This window comes from Podarcis gaigeae (genome assembly GCF_964106915.1).
Source record: "Podarcis gaigeae genome assembly, chromosome: 3".
Classification (NCBI taxonomy): domain Eukaryota; kingdom Metazoa; phylum Chordata; class Lepidosauria; order Squamata; family Lacertidae; genus Podarcis; species Podarcis gaigeae.
The window spans coordinates 37,994,421-38,006,456 of NC_139680.1; the positions used below are offsets into that span (position 1 = coordinate 37,994,421).

The window sequence follows — 12,036 nt, forward strand, 5'->3', positions numbered from 1 at the left end:
ACCCCCATCCTGACTATGAGGGCCTTTCATCTCCTTGAGGGCCCTTATTCCCTAAGGATCGACAAACCTTGAGAAATGGCTTCCTTGGAGGTTAAACAGTGTTCTGCAATGGCATCCTAGGAACTGCAAACCCCATTTATTCCTCTATTTGCCCTATGTAAAAATGCAGTGTGCCATTGCTGGAAGATGGTGGCATGCTTCACAGCAGAAGATAAGCTGGTGAATGACCCCTTGATGTTTTTATTGATGTTAGTTGGCCCTGTAATATTGTTACCTGAGTAGATAATAAAGACAGATGTTTGTTGTACAGTTTGGGTCCTTGTGCCTATATCTCTGTTGGTAGCTGTTTATGCTATTTCCCATTTCAATTCTGATACTCACCCTTCATGGCTGAGAGCCAAAGAGGATTTAGACATACAAAGTAGGGTTTTATACTTTCCCCCTTTAACAGCAGACCCCGCTGTTCAAAACTGCAGTTGCCACATAGAAATATGTCTGGGAGTTGCCTCTGCTGTTTGAAAATATAAATCGAAAGCTCCCTTGGGTGTGCCAAACTAGTAGTACAGTTTTTTGGATCAAGGACAATATTAATGAGCTGGAAAATGCAAAGCACATGAAATCATACAATAAAGGCTAACAAAGTGAAAGCAAAATACTCATAAATGTTGAATTGTAGCAGTAGCAAAGTACCTGATTTGCAAACAGTTTAATGTTCTCGGGATTTCAGCCCTTCCTGTAAAGTTCAGTTAAAGGGAGAAGACACAGTTGCCACAATTGTGTTGTTGTTGTGTGTGTTATTATAAAAAAATACATTTAATCTGTTCTTAAGATGTTTAGAAACACCCATCTTACTGACCTTTATTTACGTGAATGCTCCTTGCTTTCATGAGATCTCAGCTCCTAAGGTCATGTTGTTATATTCATAGAAAAGACTAGCTATGGGGCTGTAGGAACCACATCTTTTTGTGCGGCTCCAGGGCCAAAGTCCCTGGAGCCATGAAAGGGTGTGTGGCTCCTGTTGCACAATGTGTAGGCGTAGAACCCTAGGCACCGCTTACACTCAAGCGAGAACTCACCTGTGGCATGCACCCTGATTGAATTCCCAGCACACCCTATGAAAATAATGGCTTCCAGGGATGGGTTTTCCCGGTTTTGCTGGCTCAGGCCTGTTTCTGATGTAGGGCCCCACCAATTCCAGCCACATACCCTTGTTCTTTGGATCCCACCTAGTGTGAGGGTTATTAGAGAACCTAACACCATATTCCATGGCAGCTGTATCCGCAGCCATGATTTGCATTCTCGGAATGACCCTCAAATAATTGAAGAGGTACCAGCCCCTATCTGGGTATTTTGTGGCAACTATGCCTGCATAGATAGAGGAAACGGCCCATCAGGTTGAAAAGGGGCATTCAATCTGTGTCTTTTTGCCCCTTTTTGTATTGTCAGTTTTCCAAGTGTCCATTTTTCCTTTCTTGGACTCGGGGGGACAGCAGAGAGAACAGGTCTGGCATATGGTCCTTACTGACACTCGAGAGCTGGGTGCTGGGGCTATCCCCGGCCAGAGTGCAAGCTTCTGCGCACATTTCCAGCTTGACATTCACCTGTGCACCAGCCTGCCAGATTGGCCAATGACAGTCTGGTGTGGAGGGCTGGGAACAGGTCCACTCCTGGGGGATTTAAAGCTGCATGGATAGTGCATAGTGCGTTTTCTTAATTTTGAGTCCCCCAAAATAGTGGGTGTCTTAAACACAGGGGCGTCTTATACACGGAAAAATACAGTAATTCTGATAACTTGACTGTTTCATATATTTAAAGTTTATTTTTACTCCAATGGTCCTTGCTAATTTTTACATTCTTTTGTTTTTCAGTTTTCTCCTTGTCTTCGGTTGCTTGATTTTATCAGTGTTTTCTACTATCCCTGAACATACCTGGCTTGCCACTAGTTGCCTCTTCATTCTGGTAAGTGAACTTTATGAACCAAATAATAATAATAATTCAGAGATTGGAAAGTGCATTATATATATTTTTATACATATCCATAGTAAATTAGGGTGTATTTTATCAGTACTTTGGGAAATAAAAAAATAATAGCAGCAGGAAAAGAAATTAAAAAATGATAGCAGCACACTATTATGCAAGTTTTCTCTGAAGTAAGGCCCATCCTGTTAAGTGGAACTCTTACTTCCTGGGAGGGTGTTTGGTGAGTCATATTTCATTTGAGATCTATTCAGAGGTGGCAAACCTACAACCTGGTTGGCTGGTGTGTCTCCCCACAAGCAAATTTACCTTGTCCCCCCAAGACTCTACCAATTTTGGTGGCAGGAAAAAATAAAATAAAATAAAATAAAATAATAGGCATAGTGTTCTGGTGGTCAGAGAGGTTTAAACCTCTCTGTTCAGCCCCGATGAGGATGCACATCACCCCTTCCGAATCACAGATCAGTGGGAGAAGGCTATGTGTCTGTGTGGCTACATGCACATGAAGTGGTCAAACCCATCTCTGGTATGTGGGCCCTGGAAGGTTGACCAAGGGTGAGCGTGGTCCTTGCGCAAAAAAAGGATGCCCAACCCTGATGTAAGATATAACGTGGTACCTTGGGTTAAGTACTTAATTCGTTCCGGAGGTCCGTTCTTAACCTGAAACTGTTCTTAACTTGAAGCACAGGATTCTGCCTGTTTAGAAGTTACGAAGAAGGGCAGCATTCCCCAACTGTAGACTTTCCCATAACTACAACAAACTGCTGGGGAAAAGTAAATCTGTAGAAACTGTTGTAGATAGAAGCTTTAATCCTATTGAAACATGGTCACCATAGTCCTCTTCTCCATAGCACCCAGAAGGTATATTAATGACAGATTATAAAACTCTGATATCATCCTGCTAATAAAAAGTTAGCATCAGGTATATCTAGATGTATACTGGGGATGGACCGGGGTGGGAGTGGGCGGAATTCTAAATATCTCTAGAGAAATACAATTGTACCTCGGCTCCCATACTCCTTGGGAGTCAAACGTTCCAGCTCCCAAACAATTGGAAACCGGAAGTGAGTGTTCCGGTTTTCGAATGTTCTTTTGGAAACCAAACGTCCGACGGAGCTTCCACAGCTTCCAATGGAAGCCACACTTTGGTTTTCGAACGTTTCAGAAATCGAACGGACTTCTGGAACACATTCTGTTCAACTTCCGAGGTACTATTTAATATACTATTTAGGCAGAAGTGGCTCACCAAAATAAGGTGGAGCTGCTATGCTAGCTTCTCAATAGGTAGGTTGTTGTTGCATAGTGAGAGGAGCAAGGAAGCAGGGAGGTCAGCATGGTGCAAACACACCAGCCAGAGCTACTTTGGTGCTCCTTCCAGAGCATCTGCAGCATACCAACCTCCCTGCTTCCCCTTTCTCCTCCTGATAAGCAGCAATGACCCTCCTGCCAGTAAGCTAGCATAGCAGGTCTCTGCCAGCAAGCAAAATTCTTATTTACAGAGGTTTGTACAATTATGACAAAATGGCACAGTATTACAAGCAATATATTCTCTCTTTTTGAGGGGGAAGGCTTTCATGATATGCTGCCCTTTTCTTTCTACCACCATGGAAAGATGTTTATTCTAATGAAATTTAAAAGTATCCAGAAAACCCAATTGGACATGAGATAATTGACTCCCTAGAAGAGGCAATGCGGGTTGTGATTCTTGTGTGCAATTCTTGCTGTCCTGCTGGATCACAGCTTACTGAAGTACAGAGGAAGAAAATATGAGAAATACGCAAATCCGTATTATTGTTATTGATCTTGCAGTGGTTGTTAGCTACAAATTATGAAGGTCTGGCCATATTTACTATTGTTAGCTCCACTTTTGTTCTTCGCTCTTGTCTTTGGGGGAGTTTTAAGTTTCTCTCGAAAGGTTCTCCCCTTATGGGAAGCCCAATGATGCTGTCTCCATACAGCAGAGCTGCTTTATTTGGAATTAGCGTACAAAAATATAAAGAAGATTGCAATACATGGGGCAAGTGGAGAGAAGTTTTCATTTGGAGATCAAATGGATGATGTTGGCAATAGAGACAAAATCGCAGAAGGGTAGCCTCTTTAGTCTTTCGGAGCAAAACAACAAACACTTTACAGATGAACAGATTTTATTTTGGCATAAACATCTACGTTTACTTGTACACGCAGAGGAGGACCACCTCTGCAGCAAATGCTTGTGTACTGGGGGGCGGGGTGGGGAGAGAAACATTGCAGTCAGTGACGGTATCAACAAATGGAACAAACAACTAAATGGAAGAGGAAAGTGACTGTGTAAAGAATGAGTAATTCTAGATTTTATGCAATCCAAAATATTAAACCTTTATTGCTTTCCCCACTTAAGTGGAGTGCCTAATGACTGTGTTGTTCTGTTTTCTTCCACCCTTTTGTAACTTGGGCTGAGTTCTGCCATTCACAAAGTAACATTGCTAATTACTGGAAGGGGGCCGTGGTCAAAATAACAGGTCCTAATTATTAAATTAGAGCAAGCAAGCAAGCAAGCGCACACACTTATTTGGATGCTGCCCTTTTGTGTTGGTTTTTTAAAAAATATTTCAACGTTTATATAAAGTGTCCATGAGCCTTATAATTTATCTCCTATCTATGCTTTACCTCATAACTGTGCGTTTTTTAAGAAAAAAGAAAATTTGCTTTGACTCCCTCAGGAGTTTATGGACTCTCCTCCTTTGGAGGTTTTTAAGCAAAGGTGGGATGTTCACCTCTCATGTATGCTTTAGCTGAGTTTCCTGCATTGCAGGTGGTTGGACTAGATGACCCCCATGGTCTCTTCCAACTCTATATGATTATTTTATTCTAAGCCTGCTTTTGTATAATGATCACTCTTACTGGATTGGGGCATCAATATGTTAATTTCTCTTAGCTTTGCTTGGATCACCGTAATACCATATTTTAAGTTCTATTGTCAAGAGCACTGAAATTTGTCCAGAGTTTTGCATGAAGAGCTTTAAAAATGCTGATGTTATTTGTTAGCCTTTTACCTTACCCATTGGTGATTTATCACAATCTGTGCATTGTACAATATATTAGCATATTTTTAAATTTGTAATATAATGCCTGTTAACTAGCAGCCCAAAAGTGCAGTAGCAGAGTATTACATCATACCATATGCAAAGCAAGCAAATAATAATAATAATAATAATAATAATAGGAAGAAGTGGTAGCACCAATATAAATCAATTTCCTGAGCTGGCATGGATAGTGAATGTCAGGCATCTAAGTCTGAAGCATAAGAAATAAGATCCTACCAGATGACGCAAAAGTATTCTGGGTCCTCTGCCCTCTTGTGACATGCAATTTGTGTGTGTTTTTCCCCCAAATGGCCAAAGTCCATAAGTTCTTATACCATAAAGACAAATGTTGATTTTTCAAGGTTTTCCATTGCTGAGATATTGAAATCCTAGCTACAGCTAGCATCCATGTCAACAGTTCTTTTTGAGCAACTAGCCTTCATGTTATCAGTCAATACGTTTAGTAATGACAGTTGTGGGGAGACCTGAACAGGTGATTTAACTGTTTTAGGTATTTCATGATCTATTTGAGACAAGAATAATGAGACCTGAGGGCATTCCCAAGAATAATGAGACCTGAGGGCATGTCCCTTGAAGCTCACCAACAATCCTGTGTTGACTGTGACGTGATAGGAGACATCTGCACAGGTAGACAATGCCATCTGTGCACAACTTTGAGGGAACATTCCCTCACATATGATGAAACAGACTTATGAGGCCTAGCTGACCACCATGATTTCCATTCAGATTCCTCTATTTCAATGTTTAGATACTTTCCCCAAGAAAATATAAGGCCCACCAAGGGACCAGCAGTAAGCTCTAAAAGCTCTGTGTATAAATTAAACAACTAAACAAAATAATAGATTAAACGACTAAGCAACAACGACAAATAATAGAGACCAGTCCTTTGCTTCTGTGTCCCTGGAGCCTTCATTACATATCTTAAAGTGCCAGGAAAAACATTCCTCTTTTCCCAGGCCTTTGGCTAATTAAACATTCTATGGCCTTTTAAACGGGCTGTTGTTTTTGTTTCTTATTGTCGTATGTATTTTTATACTGTAAACCACCACCCTGTCATCCTTGGATGAAGGCCAGTAGAGAAATTTAATGAATAATAGTAATGGTTTCATAATTAGTCAGAGATCAGGGCTGGATCTACACTGGTTCTAAAAACACTGTTTAAAAAAGTAATATAGCTCTCAATGCAATTTTGCATTGACGACAGGTTGCTGCTCTTCAGCGACCCTCTGGTGTCACATTTTTATAACACATTTTTAACATTATAACTAACCAGTGTAGATTTGCCCCTAGGAGCTTGGGCTTTAAGTGACTGATCTGCCAGTATATGGTGAAGTTGATACTTCTGTGTAATCAGTTTAGACCTGAATCCCTCATTTTTTAATTTAAAATATTTTTGAGGTCTCTATTTGGAAATCTTCAAATATCTAAAAAAAATCCTTCTTTAGGTAATTTTAAAGCAGCGAGCTAAATAGAAGGAAAGCATCTGACTTTCCCTTATGTCATTAGCCTTTAGTCTTATTATGTGCATAGATAAATGAAACAATGTCTTTCATGCTGATATCACAGAGGCAGATAACAAAATAGAGCTGGCCACTGCTCTGCACCCCAACATAAAGATATGAAGTAATACAAGACTCCAGCTATATATAAAAAAATAATGTTGCTTGGTATGTTTCAAATGAAATAAAATCCTTTCCTTCCCCTCCCACATAAGCTTGGATTTTTGATATGTCACCATGGAAAGAAGTTGATAAAACTCATCTTTTCAAATGTACAAACTGCAGTGATGTTTCCTTTATTTATATTTAGACAACTGAACAAAGGGTCATGTTTACTAGGGGAAAGAAAAGGGGACTGGAAAAGTTCAGAGACAGAATAAAACCGTTTCCTGGAAATGATTACACAGTGGATGTGTGTAGGAATAGAAAGATATAGAGAAAATGATGTATTTTGGAAAATATACATCACTGAACTGCATTTTTAAAATAGAGTTGGTACTAAAAGCTCTCCTACTTTGCTTCTCATGTTATACCTCTTAAGTGCTTATTGATATACATCTATAAGCCCTTCAGTCACTTTCATAAAACACACACACACACACACACACACACACACACACACACACACATTCTGAAAGCACAATCATTTCCAGAGCATTCTACACTGTCTAGACCACCAACAGTTAAATCAGCAATCCAGTGCAAAGGGTATTCTTAATCCCATGGCTTTTAGGGGACTAAAGTAAGCCCCTGCTTCTGACATTATTATAATAGCATGGGAGCCACTCTTGAACGTGCTTTTCTTCTTAACACTTTGGTAGCATCAGATGCTCATGTTCACATGGCAGAAGCCAGCTTGACAACCCTGTAAACAGCAGGGAGGTAGCGGCTTATGGGTCTCTGAGAGCAGCAGGCACAGCTGATTTCGTTAAACTAGGAGTAGCCTATGAGATGTTGTGGACTACAGCTCCCATCAGCCCTGGGTTGGTGGGAGTTGAAGTCCACAACTTTTGTAGGGCACCACGTCCCAGCATTAGACAACTGTAGTGCCTAGACTCTGCTATGCAAGACTATTGAAATAAATGAGCCGTCCGGATTCCAGCAAGTTGCCCTACTTTGGTTCCCAGTGGATCGAGTAAAATCTAGCTAAACGTCTGATAATTCTGTACCAGTTGAGCCCTCTGAACACTTTGCCTTTCTAATCATGGAGCATGAGTTCCCCCAAAAACCGGGGGCATACCAAAGGTCACCCCTTTCATCGTCCAGATGACAGAATCCTGGAAAAACTTCAGAAATCAATGGTGTCTTTAACAACCTGTAAAACTATCATCTTACAAACCACTTTTGGGATTCACCAAATTCCCAAGTGCCTCCTGTCCTACATTGTTCAGGATGCCCCACCAACCTCCAGAATGGTTTTTCAGGAGGTGGACAGTAGAGGGAGAAGCTTTTCTTCCATGAATTTACCTTGGGCTCCAGTCCAGTTTTTGTAGCTTTTTTTATTGACATCACAAGCAGGAGCACATGCTTGCAATATGCCAGACTTGCTACCTACTATTTATTTACTTCTGTGAGCTACAGATTGTTTATAAGGCAAGGTTTATTTTCTATTAAACTGTAAATAAATTTTAAATGTTCCTAAACGAACTGCTTCTCACATTTTAATCTTATAAATAAATAAATAAACCCAAGAGACACTTGTACAATTGTAATAATAATAATTTAATAATAATAATTTATTATTTGTACCCCGCCCATCTGGCTGGGTTTCCCCAGCCACTCTGGGCGGCTTCCATAGAAACCAGAAAACACTAAAATATCATACATTAAAAACTTCCCTGAACAGGGAAGTAGCACCGTGTTTGTAAGTGCGTGTGCGGATAAACTTCTGACAAATTCAAAAGATTATAAAAACATTTGGCATTCTATCTAGATGGCTAGTCAGATACTTGGCAAGTCAAATAGATAGGAACAAAAGCAGCTGCAGAAGCATAGTTGAAATAAATTATAATGTTCAAAAATATGGTAGGTAATTTAAAGCCCTGTGGTCAAAAATAAAATCCAGTAATGGGAAGTTACAGATAATTTTCAAGTGGAAACGCAGTACAGCAAATAATAAAACTGCTGCTAATACAATGTGCAAACCAAGCAGGTCTCTCTCTACACACACAGTCCTGGTTCACAAGACCCATTAAGGCAAATTATGGCTTAGCAAGACCACACAAATATGGGAGCTCTTTGAAAGGAGCTCACAGTTACTTTGCTCCCCAGCCACTTCGTTCCTTTTACTACTGTAGCACACTAAACAAGGTAAATAAAGGTTAGCACAGCTTGTCATCGGAACTGGGCCTCATGGCTAACTTGCTCCTACTTAAGCATGAGCTGTAGGGAGTCCCAGTTCAGATGACATGCTAAACCGAACCCCAGTTTAGCAGGACCCCCCCAAAAAAAAAGACTACAGAGGAGTAAAGCATTTGCAAGCTACTCTCCAAGAGCATGCTTAATAAGTTTAATAAGCAGTAATTTGTTACGTGAACCATCTCAAAGTCTTGAGTAAAGTACACTGTTGTAACCAGGTTGAATCAATTTTAAACATCAAGAGTGAATCAGTAAGTGAAATACTCTGCATGGAGATAATTTTCATGGGACAGCACTGTGTCAATTAACTTTGGAAGAAAGTGTTTTCTGCAAAGGCTTAAAACTTGGAAGAAGATACCAGAGGGATAACTGCAAAGCATTGCGGCAGATGGCATCCTTCGCAGAACAGAAGTGTCAACAGATTGGGTATACTCTCAAGTTGTGGTAGAAAGGAAAGGGAGAGAATCACATTTTCCACTGACCCCCAAGGAACCGAGCAAAAAATATTAAAAGTATACACTTCCACTCATCTCTGAGATGCGAGATGTTAGCCGAGATGGCAGGAGTGAAAAATCTTTCCTCAGACCATATGCATCAGCAGGATTTTGGCAGATGAGAGGTTCGTTCTTTAAATATATTGCAGTTGGTTTCTTCGTGCCGTTTTTCAGTTACCTACTTGGAAGAAACAGCTCCCAGAAGTTCTCCAAACCTACTTTTCTCCTGCATGAGGAAGGGGTATATTTGGAAGCAAAAGCAAGAAGGAAAAACCTCCTGGCTGGTAGAATTATAATCTCCCCAGTGTGCTTCAGGTGTAGTGGACCCAGACTGTAAAGGGCTTTAAAAGTAAGCACCAACACCTTGAATTTTGCCTGGAAACAAATTGGAGCTAATGTCGGTGGCTAAACAAACTGCTGCTCAGTGAAATAGCTCCACTTCCCTGGCTGCCTTCAAAGACACCCCACATAGAGAAATTGCCAACACTGTTGCTGATCTTAATATTGTGCAGTTTGAAGTGACTGAAAGCATAGCAATTGACTCCTTTGGAAGAAAACAATGTCCAGGCCCAAGAAAATATTATTCATAGTTTTACTGGCAGAACTCTTCAAAAACATCATAAGCATCAAAGATACAACCAAAATATCTATGCAGTGTCTTGTGCTGTCCAGCACAGGCTCAACATCTTCTTAGAAATAAGAGATTCCAAAAATCCAAACTGTGCCTCTCCCCCATTCCAGTCTGCATTCCAGCCTTCATTGGCCTTAGGCTATGCATGTCTTGCAGAGCCATTTACATGCATTGTTCTCCCTGTAGAGTTCAGAAATACTAACAGCCACCAACCTCTCAAGATGGCGAATTTGCTACTCAATACCTTCATCACATGATCAAAGGTTCACTCTCAGCACAGAGTAGAAAAACAGTCAACAGGTCATTAACAAGTTACAGCTCAGAGAGAGCTCTTCTTGCTTTCAATATAACCTCATGGAAAATCCCCATGTTAAACCTTTTCACAAACACACATTCAGGCATTCTCATTTCAGTGTCAATTAAACCATTATACTTAACAAGTACATGCATCTCACTGTTTAGGTCCTTCCTTTGTAGCAAGTGGAACACAAACTCCCTCTCTAGCTTCAACTCCTACAGCTTAATGTACAAGCAGTCTCTCACTCATGCTTGCTGTGTTCTAGAGCAGGGCCTGGGTGAGGAGCAATGTTGTTTCTTCTCCTCTGCATTAACTTTTGACTGGTTCCAGCAAATTTCACCAGATCTGAACATCCCAGGGAATAAGCCTCAAATGTGATCCACAGCGGGATGGAGAAATGTCTTTCTCCAGTAGGCCAGATATTTATATCTCCACCTCAGACTGTGGACAAGGCTGCTCGTCATTATCAGCTGATGAGCGGAGACAAGGGACTGAGCAGGATTAAACTGATAAGCAGGGGATTGAATACTGATGCTTTGGCTGTGCGTGCTCGGTGGGAAACTAGTGGGTTTCCCACCAGTGCAGAATTGAGCTACATAACCCCACCAATCAGCTGGCAACATCTGCCCATCAGAATGGTATCAGATGATTGACCGGTGGGCATGGTTATGGAGAAACAGCATTGTAGGTCTGATTGGACCGTGCTGGAAGGACAAGATTGGCCTGTGGGCTAGGCTAGGGGGTTCCTCACTCTGATTTACAGGTTAGCTTCAATGCCCTTTTTGAACTTATGATGCTAGGCTTACAGCATGAGCTTCCCCCCTCCACCCACGTTGGTCGCAAACCTCAAGCATTGATAAAAGTATATGAATCCTCATCCCCACTGCTTGTGGGTAAGCCTGCAGCCATGAATCGCTTCCTGATTTTGTGAGGCAAAGGTAAAATGGTTTAGGGGGAAACATGTCTCCTTGATTGCAACAAACTACATAATTGAAGAAACAGAGCCAGCATGCTGTAAATCAGCAGGCTGATTAAAAATGAATAAGATTGGCACGAGCAACCAGCCCTTTGAGTATTTCATCTTATACCCAGTGTCACTGCTGGATCTTCCAACAGCTGCTAGGCATAAGAACTTCAAAATTGGCGAAAGTTGAGCTCTTGAGGAGCTCCTTTCCCATCACTGACTGACTGAACCTTTGAGCAGATATCGTGCTCATGACAAGCGAATAATATGCAACTAAGTTACACTCAGGGGAGACCATTGAAATCCATGGATTTAAGTGCCTTGCCCATTGATTTCAGTGGGCCCATTTTGAGTAGACTGACTTTGATATACCCAGATATGTATAAAAAATTTAAAAAAAAAAAACTATTGGCAAATAAATGCTACTTTATCTTTAGCAAAATTATTTGTACTTAATTTTGATATGGAATAACTAGCACTTGTGGTAAGACCTGTTTTCTAGTGCAAATGGTGCAAAATCATTTATATCTAATCCATGTATTAAGACTATTTATTAACACTATTTATTAACATCATCAAATTGTTGTGAAGGTTGACTGTGTGGCTGATAAATACTAGAAAATCCTTAAGGCACAATTAACTAACTTGTAAGTGATACACCTTGCTGCAACTCCCCCACCTATATGGCTCAGCAGAGCAGCTGTGCAGTAATATCTATAAAGGATCTGGAGG

The 12,036-nt window shown here is 40.8% G+C and overlaps 1 protein-coding gene across 4 annotated transcripts in view; it reads left to right on the forward strand.

Moving 5' to 3' along the window:
• The window catches only part of KCNQ5 (potassium voltage-gated channel subfamily Q member 5), a 247,138-nt gene that overhangs the window by 160,609 nt on the left and 74,493 nt on the right, over positions 1–12,036 (forward strand). For all 4 annotated transcript variants that reach the window (XM_083730161.1, XM_083730165.1, XM_083730164.1 and 1 more), the window contains one exon: positions 1,869–1,959. In XM_083730161.1, coding sequence (XP_083586287.1) covers positions 1,869–1,959 — 91 coding nt within the window. The remainder of the gene's footprint in view (positions 1–1,868; positions 1,960–12,036) is intronic.